At 40.6% G+C, this 12,784-nt stretch overlaps 1 protein-coding gene across 2 annotated transcripts in view; it reads left to right on the plus strand.

Moving 5' to 3' along the window:
* Positions 1-481: 481 nt before the first annotated feature.
* Positions 482-12,784, plus strand: part of NT5C3A (5'-nucleotidase, cytosolic IIIA) — a 44,909-nt gene continuing 32,606 nt past the window's right edge. The window contains exon 1 of one of the 2 annotated variants that reach the window (XM_012461316.2): positions 482-664. In XM_012461316.2, coding sequence (XP_012316739.1) covers positions 512-664 — 153 coding nt within the window. In that variant the 5' untranslated portion in view covers positions 482-511. The remainder of the gene's footprint in view (positions 665-12,784) is intronic. The other variant, XM_012461321.2, reaches the window with a different exon arrangement.

Consider the following 12,784-nt stretch of genomic DNA (forward strand, 5'->3'; position numbering starts at 1 on the left):
AGAGTTAAGTGCTGAGCCATCTTAGACTCAGAGTAAGACGACTGCTGTCATAGCACTTACAACGGATGCCACTGCGCAGGTCACGCCGCGCCGCGCCTCCTTCTGGGAACTGCAGTCCAGAGCGGCTGAGGCGAGAAGGCAGAGACCGACTTCTGAGCCGGATGCGGTTGGAATTAGATTTCTACTGGGCGGGCCTGGAATGAACCACAGACTAATCCTCATTAGCAGAGACGGATAATTACTGCAATCCTCTGCCCCATCCTGGCAGCAGTTCCTCAGACCCTTTTTCTGCGTAAGGCCCGCCTCCAGCCTGGGCTACGGGCGCAGGCCACGCCTCTCCCGCTGCGTCCCCGCCTCTCCCATCGATCCGTGGGCGGGGGGGGCTTCGTGGGGGCGGAGCTGCGCGGCGCGGGGCGGGGCGGCGCGGGCTCGTTCTTGGTGCTCTCGGATCCCGCGCTTCCGAGATTCACAGTCGCCTGGAGTCGCCTCTTTTTTTCCTGCCAGGACGCGCATGAAGGCCCAGTCCATGGACCGCGCGGCCGTAGCGAGAGTGGGCGCGGTAGCGAGCGCCAGCGTGTGCGCCCTGGTGGCGGGGGTGGTGCTGGCTCAGTACATATTCACCTTGAAGAGGAAGACTGGGCGGAAGACCAAGATCATCGAGATGGTGAGTGTGGGAGCTCGGCGCGTCCAGAGTACGCGAGGGGCAGGTTGGGCCTCTCCCGCCTGTGCTGAGCTGCTGCTCGGCGCGACCGGGAGCCGCCGGCGTCGCCTGTCAGGGTAGGGTCTCGCTAGCTTGGGACGCGCAGCTTGGGGGACCCGGCCGCCCCGCGTCCGGCCACTCCGGGGGCTCGGTGACCAGTGCTAGGTCTCCGGCTGCGGCCCTCGGCTGCCTGTGGCCTTTGTTACGTTTCCATTTGAAGGAGCAAGACAAAATAGATGAACCGGATACAGGCTCCCTTGTGCTGCAAAACCCGTTTCTCTAGAGATGTGCTGCATGTCCAAGGCAGGTTGCTCCCTCTCCCTGCCTTGCTCTCGCCCTGCCCGCGCATCAGCGTCGAACCGTTGCGGCTAAACCAGTTGCAATTCCCGCAGAGAGCTAGTTATTTATGTTGGGGCTGCCATGAGTTAGATTATGAAAATGTGCAGTAACGTTTTACAATAATGACAGTCAACTCAGGAGAAAGTCGGGATAGTTTATTTTGTATTTGAATGTATTCCTTCTTGTCTCAAATCCTCCCATGAAGTATCTTTGTGTTCATCTTAACCCCCCCCAAAGCTCTTGTATACATTTTCGAATTTCATTTTTTATCGAAGATGGTGTCTCAAGAAATCCATTTGAGATACATTATAAGTAATTTGTTTCAAAATTGATGATATTTAGTTTCGTTTGTATTTTAATCGGATCCCACTTAGGAATACAGTTCTTGCACAAACTTGCATGCTTATGCGTAATTCTGGGTATACGCCCGATCGTGTGCTGTACATGTGAATATATGGGGTCAGATGATTATGATAGAAAAAAATTTACCATCTATACTATATAATTTTAGGTTGTAGTACTTGGAATTTCTTAACACCTGCAATATGTTCAAACTGATGAAAAGACACGATTTGTCCTGTTGGTTGTATTGACCCCAGGTTGAATACAGACATAGTTGGATAAGTAAAAGTAGCCAGTGTCCCAGCTATTTGGGAGACTGAGAGGAGGATCACTTGAGTCTGGGAGTTCAAGGCCATAATCACAGCTGTGAATAGCTACTGCACTCCAGCCTGGGAAACACAGCGAGACCCTATCTCTTAAAAAAGAAAAAATTCTCACTTGTCTCATAGTCCAATAATATTCCTTAATTTTGAATTAATTTATTCTTAAAGAGTCTTAATAATTCTAAAGGCTTATTAAAATTCATTTCCCCACCTCTGTATGCCCACAGCAGCAAATGGTTTTATTTCAGAAGTTTCATTTTGCTCTTGTTGCTTTCCTGCTTAGGAAACTTCAAGGGCTTTCTTTTGCCCACAACTTAAGGTTAATAATGCCTATTTAGGGGAAAAAAACAAATGCCACGTCTTCCTGTGTGTGCTTAAACTGTGGTTTCGTCTGTTATACCACTTCCGTAAACCAAGTAAGGTTAAAAATCAATGTTTTCACAAAATCCTTCAATAATACCATCATAGGAACAGTTTGCTATCTTTGTAACAAATAATGAAGACCTATCAAGAATGCCGATTTATTTGTATTAAAGAAATCAGTCAGTATTTGCATGTATATATAATATATTAATTCAGATTGTAATATATGTGTAACCTGCTAATGGCTCTTCAATGGAAAAAGTGAGAAGAGCTTTATGTTAACTTTTATAATTTTAATAGGTTGCTTCTTCAGGTGGGACAAGTATTTGACTGGGGGTCAGAAGACCTGGGTTGGAATCCTAGTTCTATCTTTCTGTAATAATGTAGGTCTGTTCTGCCCATCCTCTACCCTCCTCCCTCAGAAAAATCTCTGCAAACCCATGATGTCCAATAGACATAGCTCGCGTTGGTCACAGCTGATAGACTTAACTACCTAACAAGTTGGGCCTATCTAACTGGCTAAGAAAACCAATGACTTCCAGGACTTGGCTCAAAATGATGCATTGCCTTTCAAGAGTTTTTAATTGAGAGACTTGAGGAAGTTGCTAGTGGGTTGTGTATGCTACAGCTGAAATATCCTGTAGGGCAGCAAGATTAATGTACAGAGGAAGCCAGTCATGACCAGGCATGGTGGCTTACACATGTAATCCCAGTGCTTTGGGAGGGTGAGGTGGGAGCACCCTGTCTCAAAAAAGAAAAAGAGAGAGAGAATGTGAATCAAGAAACTGAATTGTAAAGGAATTTTGTAAAGCCATTATAAAGATTTCACTCTTTATTTTACAGGCAACAAGGGATCATCAAAAGTTTGCTTTGGCAGGGTGTGGTGGCTCATGCCCACATACCCAGCACTTTGGGAGGCTGGGGCAGGAGGATCCCTTGAACCCAGGAGTTCGAGACTAGCCTGGGCAGCATAGGGGGACTGTTTCTCTACAAAAATTAAAAACATTAGCCAGTGCAGTGGCATGCACCTGTAGTCCCAGCTACTTGGGGGAAATCTCTTGAGTCCAGGTGGTTGAGGCTGCAGTGAGCTATTATCACACCACTGCATTCAAGCTTGGGTAACAGTCACCCAGAGTCTCAAAACAAACAAACAAACAAAAAAACCCAACACTGTGTTTTATGAAGATAAGATAAGGTGAATTGGAAAGGAAGATCCTGGAAAGAAATAAATGTAAGAGGTTTGCAGTATTCCTTGTGACAGATGATTAGGGGCCTTAAACTATGCCATTAGCAACAGGGATGGAAATAAGGGATCAGGAGACAAACATTTCAGAGATAAAATCAACGGGACTTCGTGGCAGTGCAGACTGTAAAGTCACACAAACCTAGCTTGAATCTAGTTTTTCTCATTTATCAAGCCATGTGACCTTGGGCAAGTTACTTAAGCTCTCTGAGTCTCCCATTTTTCATCTATTAATTGGGAGATAATGATAGTACCTACCTCATAGGTTAGTTGTGAAGATTAAATGAGATAACCCAGTGCCTCGAACATAATCGCTTTCTTTCAGAGCTTGTTTATGATTATTAAATATAAAGGGATTAATTATAGGAGAAATAACTTTACAGTTATCAGGTAACTGCTGATTCTGGGTTATGTTATAAGCTAAGATGAAGAGGAGGAAAAAGGGGCAGTTTTGGCAAGTAGCCAGGAAGTGAAGGAAATGTGGAATTACAAGTTCACTTTAAGTCATATGAAATTTGAGTTGATCAAAGAATGACCAAGTAGAAATGTTCATGAATTAGTTAGTATACTTAAAGTGCTTAGAAAAGTGCCTGGCCCATAGTAACCAATATATACATTACTTATTATTAGCAACAGCAACTAAAAATGGAAGGCTGGTGCTCTAAAGATAAATTGGGGCTAGAAATAATATTTTCCAAAATGTCTAGCCTCTCAATGGCATGTGTGGGGATAGATATGATTTCTCATCCGTAGTTTCACAATGAGAAGAAAACAGAAAACTTGGCAAAGCCTAACATTTAAGGAGTGTTCAGTAAAGACACTGAAAGCTGTCAGAGGTGGGCTAACAGGAAATGTTTCAAAAGAAGGGGCAGAATTAGCTGTGTTCATCTTTTCTAAGGTCAGAAGTTGGTCTTAAAGGCTATGGTAGCAATGGGTTGAGCTGCCATTGGTAAAACAAAGAAATGAAGAAAACTAAAAAATGACTATTTAATAGAGGAAACAGTTGTACTGATGATGGGTATTTTGTTTTGTTTTTTGAATGGTTGCCACATGAGTATGTTGGTGGGCAGAGGAGTAGTGAAAAGCAAATGGTTGAAGAGGAGGAGAAAGAATTATCAGTCTAGCAAAATTCCAAGGAAGATGTGGACAGGTGCCTTTTGAAGGGAATACAGAACATCTCTGTCTTTCCTGGAAGAGTGTACTACCTGTATTGAGTTATAGTTACTTCTTCTCTATATTCCTATTTATGTTACATCTTATTATTTGCAGCCTTAGATTAATTGCCTCCACCTACTTCATTCTGTCCTTCTATCCAGCTAATCTGATATGACATATAGATCATTGGAACAAAATAGAGAAACTAGAAATAATGCCCCATATCTACAACATAGAGAAACCCCATCGCTACTAAAAATATAAAAATTAGCTGGGCATGGTGGCGCATGCCTGTAATCCCAACTACTTGGGAGGCTGAGGCAGGAGAATCACTTGAACCCATCAGGCAGAGGTTGCAGTGAACCAAGATCATGCCATTGCACTCCAACCTGGTCAACAAGAGTGAAACTCTGCCTCAGAAAAAAAAAGAAAGAAAGAAAAAGAAAACAAAATATCAGATGTTTTCTGGGTATTATACTGAGTGAATCAAAAGTCCACTATTGAGTCTGTATTTTAAAAAGGAAGGGAGAAACAACCCAAGTTTTAAACAATTGCTTTAGTGAATCAAATAGGCATTTTATTTTATTTTAGACTAGGTCTCACCCTGCTGCCAGGCTGGAGTGCAATGGAGCGATCATGGCTCACTGCAGCCTCAAACTCCTGAGCTCAAGCAATCCTCCCACTTCAGCCTCCCAAGTAGCTGAGACTACAGGCACATGCCACCACACCTGGCTAAATTTAAATTTTTTTTTTTTTTGTAGAGACAGGGTCTCACTATTTTCCCAGGCTGGTCTTAAACTCCTGGGCTCAAGCAATTTTTCCACCTTGGCTGCCCAAAGTGCTGGGATTACAGATGTGAACCATCATGCCCAGACAGACTTTAATATCTCCATATCTCAATTTTTGAATTCTTGATTTGTTTATAAAACATTTTCTCTGAATTCCTATGATATTTCCTGATGATTTCTCATACTTTAGCAATTTATACAGTGTCTTGTATTGTTTATTATTATTTATGTTTCTTGAGGGTCTGGCTGTGTGCTTTGTTTTGTTTTGTTTTGCTTTTGTCTTATTTATTTTTGAGACAAGGTCTCATTCTGTTGCCTGTGCTGGAGTGCAGTGGCATGATGATAGCTCACTGTAACCTCAAACTCCTGGGTTCAAGTGTTCCTTCTGCCTTAGCCTCCCAAGCAGCTGGAAATATAGGCATGTGTCACTATGCTTGGCTAATTTTTTATTTTTTGTAGAGGCAGAATTTTGCTGTGTTGCCCAGGCTGGTCTCAAAATCCTGGGCTCGAGCAATCTTCCCACTCGACCTTCCAAAGTGCTGGGATTACAGGCATGAGCCACCTGACTGGCTGGTCTGTTTTAAAATTAGTTGCATTCAACTAAGAGAAAGAGAGACCCCAAAACAGTGGCTTTAATAAACAATAGCTTTTATTTTTCTAATGGAATGAGAATTACCAAAAAAAGGCAGTTGCTTGTATTAATTAGGGCCATAGGATATCAAGGAATAGGTCTTTCACATTTCCCTTGTCTATTCTTCATGATCATAAGATAGTCATTGCAGTCATGGCCAATGCATCCATGTTCCAGGCAGCAGAAAGGCGGAAGCAAGGAAGAAAATACCTGTTTCAGTCAAGCTGAATTTTCTGCTTACAGGTCATTGGAGAGAACAAGGTTATATGGTCACCTTTATGTAAGTGAAGTTGAAGAATTGTTTTCTGATTGAGCATATTGCATTTTCCAACAAAAATGAGATATTATTTTGGTAAGAAAGAAAGGGAAAGAGTCTGTTAATTGGTCAAACACAGAATAGCTTCTATCTTCTTTTTTTTTTTTTTGGACACGGAGTCAAGATCTGTGCTAGAGTACAGTGGCATGATCTCAACTCACTTGGAGCCTCCGCCTCCCAGGTTCAAGCAATTCTCATGCCTCGGCCTCCCGAGTAGCTGAGACTGCAGGCACATGCCACCACACCCAGCTAATTTTTGTATTTTTAGGAGAAATGGGGTTTCGCCATGTTTGCCAGGCTGGTCTTGAACTCCTGACCTCAGGTGATCCACCCGCCTCAGCCTCCCCATAGTGCTGGGATTACAGGTGTGAGCCACCACTCCCAACAGCTTGTATCTTTCATTCACCCCAAGAGTAAAGATATATTTGTTCACACTTGAAATATCTAGGTTTTAAGTAACTCTTAACACACAGCCACCTCCTTCATATGTCCTAGTGAAATGTGGAAGCTAATCCTCCAATTATGTGTCACAACTAGCTTCAAAACTGTAGACCTACCAGTACTCCAAGAATGAATGCAGATTCAGTATCCCTAATCTGAAATCCAAAACGCTTCAAAATCTGAAATTTTTGAGCGCTGGCATCATGACTCACAAGTGGCTGAAATATTGACACCTTTGCTTTCTAATGATTCAGAGTACACAAACTTTGTTCTAGTCACAAAATTGTGTAAAATATTTCATAAAATTACTTTTAGGCCATGTGTATAAGGGGGATATGAAATGTAAATGTAAATGAATTCATCTTTAAACTTGAGCATCATCCCCAAGATATAATGTATATGCAAATATTCCAAAATCTCAAAATATCCTAAATCAGAAACACTTCTGGTCCCAAGCAGTTTGGGTAAAGGATACTCAACTTTTGTAAGGTTGTGAGCAACAGAAGACTATGTGATTTCAAGAAATAAGAGATGACATTGGGTAAATGACATTGGGTAATGATTCATGGCTGTGGTGATTTTTTTTTTTTTTTTTTTTTTGAGACGGAGTTTCGCTCTTGTTACCCAGGCCGGAGTGCAATGGCGCGATCTCGGCTCACCGCAACCTCCGCCTCCTGGGTTCAGGCAATTCTCCTGCCTCAGCCTCCTGAGTAGCTGGGATTACTGGCACGTGCCACCATGCCCAGCTAATTTTTTGTATTTTTAGTAGAGACAGAGTTTTACCATGTTGACCAGGATGGTCTCGATCTCTTGACCTCGTGATCCACCTGCCTCGGCCTCCCAAAGTGCTGGGATTTCAGGCGTGAGCCACCGCGCCCAGCCCCGGCTGTGGTGATTTTTGAAGGGTAAAAAACATGATTTCTCTAGTTTGGAAAACAGGGAAATACATTAAACTCTTTTTTTTTTTTTTTGAGACATTTCTTGCTCTGTCACCCAGGCTGGAGTGCAGTAGCACCATCATTGCTCACTGCAGCAGCCTTGACCTGCTTGACTCAAGCGATCCTCCTACTTCAGCCTCCCAGGTAGCTGGGACTACAGGCATATGCCACCATGCCTGGCTTATTTTTGTATTTTTTGTAGAGATAGGGTTTTGCCGTGTTGCTCAGGCTCGTTTCAAACTCCTGGGCTTAAGCAATCCTCCTACCTCTACCTCCCTGGGATTATAGGTATGAGCCACCATGCCCAGACCATTAAACCCTTAACATTATCAAAGACTATATTCAAGATGATCTTGAATCCCCAGATTTGCAAACATGGAAGTGTTAGTACCAGGTATATATGACTTTGTCCTTTCAAATCATATTTGTCACATATTTCCTTTAGATTATCCTCATGCCACAAGTTAACCACATTTTCAACTTTAATGAAAAGTTGTTCTCTTATCTAGTGAGCCACTTTTATGTTAGCTAAAAACAGTTACTTCCTGAAACAATTTTAGTTTTACAATCTTTTTTCCTGTTTCCTTTTGTTGTGAATTCATTTACCTAACAGATGGAGCCCCCTTTGAGCTGGATACTTACATTTTAAATTTATTCAAAAATTTTGTTCTTGCTAAAAGCCATTACTTCTTTCATTCATTCATTTATTTTAAGAAACAGTATCACACTCTGTGAGGAAGGCTGGAGTGCAGTGGTACAGTCATAGCTCACTGTAGCCTCGACCTCCTGGACTCAAACCATGCTGGGAATACAGACATGTGCCACCATGCCTGGCTAATTTTATTTTTAGAGACAGGGTCTTGTGGCTGGGTGCAGTGGCTAACACGTGTAATCCCAGCACTTTGGGAGGCTGAGGTGGGCGGATCACGAGGTCAGGAGTTTGAGACCAGCCTGGCCAACACGGTGAAACCCCATCTCTACTAAAAATACAAAAATTAGCTGGGCATGGTGGCATGTGCCTGTAATCACAGCTACTTGGGAGGCTGAGGCAGGAGAATCACCTGAACCCAGGAGGCAGAGATTGCAGTAAGCGATGATCAAGCCATTGCACTCTACCCTGGGCAACATAGCAAGACTCTGTGTGGGGGTAGGGGGTGGGGGCAGGGGAAGGGGGGTGATGGGGGAGAGGAGAGACAGGGTCTTGTTATGTTGCCCAGGCTCATTACATCTTTAGATCCTTTTAGTTTCTTCACCTGGGTTACCAATACTAGCCATTAATTGGTCCCAGACTGTGGCATCAGCATTGGGCAGGAATCATTAGGATATGCAAGTTATTTAGCCCTACCCGAGACAAACAATCAGAAATTTTGAGGTTGGGCCCAGCCATCCGTTTTAACAAGCTCTCCAGGTGATTCTGATGCATGCTAAAGCTTGAGAATCACTTAAACAATTCAGATTCTTACCACAGCAAAATGCAAATTTTACATATAACAAAACTTCCTGGTTACTTGCTCACAAATAATAATTAGAATAGGGGCTGCCAGACAAATACTAAATAAAGAGAGTGTTGAGGATGTAGAAACATAGGCACTTTCATTTATTTTATTTTTTATTTATTTATTTTTATTGTATTTTAGGTTTGGGGGTACATGTGGAGAACATGCAGAATTGTTGCATAGGTACACACGTGGCAGTGTGATTTGCTGCCTTCCTCCCCTTCACCTATATCTGGCATTTCTCCCCATGCCATCTCTCCCCACCTCCTCACCCCCCGCCCCGCTGTCCTTCCCCTATTTCCCCCCAACAGACCCCATAATTTACTTTATTAAAGGCAGTATACATTGGTCAAATGAATGATGGTGCATTTGTATAATAAAATATTGGGCAGCTGTGAAAAATAAGTAAATCTAGACGAGTTAACTTTTTTTTTTTTTTTTTGAGACATAGTCTTGCTCTGTCTCCCAGGCTGGAGTGCAGTGGTGTGATCTCGGCTCACTGCAACCTCTGTCTCCTGGCTTCAGGTGATTCTCGTGCCTCAGCCTCTTGAGTAGTTGTGATTACAGGCTCCTGCCACCATGCCCGGCTAATTTTGTATTTTTAGTAGATACGGGGTTTCACTATGTTGGCCAGGCTGCTCTCGAACTCCTGACCTCAGGTGATCCACCTGCCTCAGCCTCCCAAAGTTCTGGAATTACAGGCGTGAGCCACTGTACCCTGTTGTGTTAACATTTTTAAAAGCTCAAGAAATGGTGACAAGGGGAAAAGGCAAGTTGCAGAACAGTTGTGCTCCCAAAAGAAATACACATGTATATGCTTATGTCATTGGAAATATTTAAAAAAAAATTAGAAGCTGCTTCTAGTTTTACTAATGACAGCAGACTTGGGAGGATGACACTGGGAAGGGAGACTTCAACTTTTTCATCCTTTAACATTTTATGTTGTTTGACATATCAGCATGTATTGCTTTTATATATTTAAAAAAAATTTTTTTAAGCAACTATATTTTCTAAAGTGTTGGGACTACATTGTAGAACATCTCTAGTACCAGTATAAGATATTTGCACTTTATTTGCTAGAGTCTCTTTGGGTATGGTTTTTAAAGTAAGTGATACCATCTGGAATACATTTTGATAAATTAAACTGATAACTGAGCACACACTAAATTAACATTATTAGAATCTGGAGGTGGGGAGCAGAAATTAAAATAAGCCTCTATTAAAGATAATGAAGTATTCAACTGTTACAGGAGCGGTAGAAAATGGAAGACAGAAAAGAGATGAATTGCAGAGGACTTTATACTTTTTGTTTTGGATTATCTTTAATTTTCATAGTAGTTTGAATGTTCCCTGTGTATTTTATGTTAAATAGTTTCCATATTTACCTCTTTTGTTTGCTTTAAAAATAGTTCAGACATCACATATTTAGAATTATTAGAGAGAGAGAGACATATAAATAATCTTAAGTCCTATTTTAATCTTTATTCTCTTTTAAATTAGAGGTTGTAGTTTATATCTTCAGCCTAACAACTTATTTGACATGTAATGTCATTAAACCATACCTGATAGGTGGTGTTTTTTTTCTCTCTCTCACTCTCTCCTTAAAAACAATAGGGAAATCTACACAATTCAGTTTTTCCATCAGCAGGTGGCAGACTTCTCTGGCTGTTGTGGCACATTGCTAATCTATATCAAATTATCTTTCTTGTGTTATGCACTTTTAGTTAACTCTCAGAATTTCTTAAATCATTAATCTATGCAATTTAAACCAAGTATGATAGTCTTCTGCCATTATAGACTTAAATGCCATTTTGTCTTTTTTTCATATATGTTTATCTTCCTCATTTTCAAGGTGCTAATAGATTACAAAGTAGTTTAGCAGTTCATTGAAGAGTTGCTTCATTTGTTTGTCAAGTTCCTTCTTGTAATTAGGTGGAAGTAGATAGCAAGTGCCTGCAAGATCCTTCCTGTCCCCATTCTGTCTTCTCTACTGCCTCATCAGAAGGCACAGCCTTCTCCTTTACCTCCGATATCATATTGTTAGTTGCTCAGTCTTTCCCCCTGAACAAAGATTCAGTTTTTCAGTCTATATGGATTTCTCTGTCAAATGGTTAGGGTTCTAAGGGAAATAAGTTGCTAGAAAAAATTTGATGAGATGGGGAAAAAGTTGAGAACCCAAGCATTATATACAGCATAGCAAAATGTTGCAAAAGAGAAACTCACTGTAGTCAGCTTAAGAAAAAAGGAGGCTCCACTGGGACTAGAACTAGAAAGTACTTAGAAACTGATTTCCATTTGGGTTAATTTGGCACTGTGCTATCATTCTGTAACTAGGGAAAAACTAAAATTTAGAGTTGTCTACTATGACCAAGTATACTCTATGTGTTTATTTAATCCTTAGAACACAATCCAACTGGTAGTTACTTTCCTAATTTTCTGTTAACTCACTTAGGAACTAGCTAGGAAGTAGCACAATCAGCATTCAGTCTGATTCTTGCACTCTGAAGCTTTTGGATAAAGTTTCCCTATTTGGGTAATTTAAACAGCTGTAAATTTGTTGCCAATTTTTAAAATTTTGATGTCTGTCCAAGACAGATAAATAGAATAAAGATTCTATTTTGTGCACAATATATACATAAAAGAGATTTTGTCACATGTTCCTAATTTTGGTAGGATAGGGAACTCTAGTATTCCATAATTTTTGTTCTGTAATTCTCTGTGTATGGCTTATTTGGTAATGATATACAGTATCTTTTTCCTTTAACAAGTGATGTAATCTGTGGCTTGAACAGAAGACAATCTTGTAAGGGAATGGGGTGGTCTTTGAAAGTTTAGTAGTTGGTAAATCCTTGGTTCAAATCTCCGCTCTGCCACATTTTATTGGTTTATCCTTGGACAAGATAGTAAACTTTTCTAAGCTTCAATTTCCAATTATCTAGAATAGGGATGATTCACTTAAATACTCTTATGCCTCATTTACTTCAGGGTATTATATTAAGAATATATTCTGTCTTTATCAGGCAATGTTGCTGTAAGGCCTAATAATAATAATTAATAAAAAATATGTTCATTTTATTTCACGTGATGTTTTAAAATAATTATATTTGGTAGAATTCTAGCAGTATACTACTCTAAGTGCCTTCCTGGATTATTAAAATGAAAAAAGAGATGATATACATAAAGTTACAAACAGTGCTTACCACATAGTAGTTGTTCAATAAATATTGTCTTATCTTCTCCCTTCTGTTAATAAAGCTAATTTTGTCCAACTTACTTTTAGACATGATACTCTCTTAAAGTAGGTTTAATTATGTAATGCATTAAAAAGATTGTCTCTAAACAATATTCCATTTGAGCCCTCAGACTTGGAGATAGCAGAATGTTTAGTTATGTCCTGTATCTTTCTTAAAGTTTAAAAAGCTGGGATATGGGGAGATATCCAGCATTATGCCAAATTTTGAGCAACAATTTGTAACCTTAGCACTTAGCACTCTAGAAAACAGAGCCTGATCCTGTATGCATGCTGTAATCATTGGAGATGATTAAAGTGACCCGGGGGTCTGGAGGCATTACCTATATAATTATTTCATTTTGAGCTACTGAAATTTAATTTGACTAAAACTATACAAGAAACATAAGTTATTATAGATAATAAAGCTTTCATAGATGTTTTATTCACTTTTGAATCCCCTCTAGTACACTTATAGCA

Source organism: Aotus nancymaae, unplaced genomic scaffold (assembly GCF_030222135.1).
Source record: "Aotus nancymaae isolate 86718 unplaced genomic scaffold, 86718_ANA_hifiasm-v0.15.2.pri h1tg000025l, whole genome shotgun sequence".
NCBI lineage: Eukaryota > Metazoa > Chordata > Mammalia > Primates > Aotidae > Aotus > Aotus nancymaae.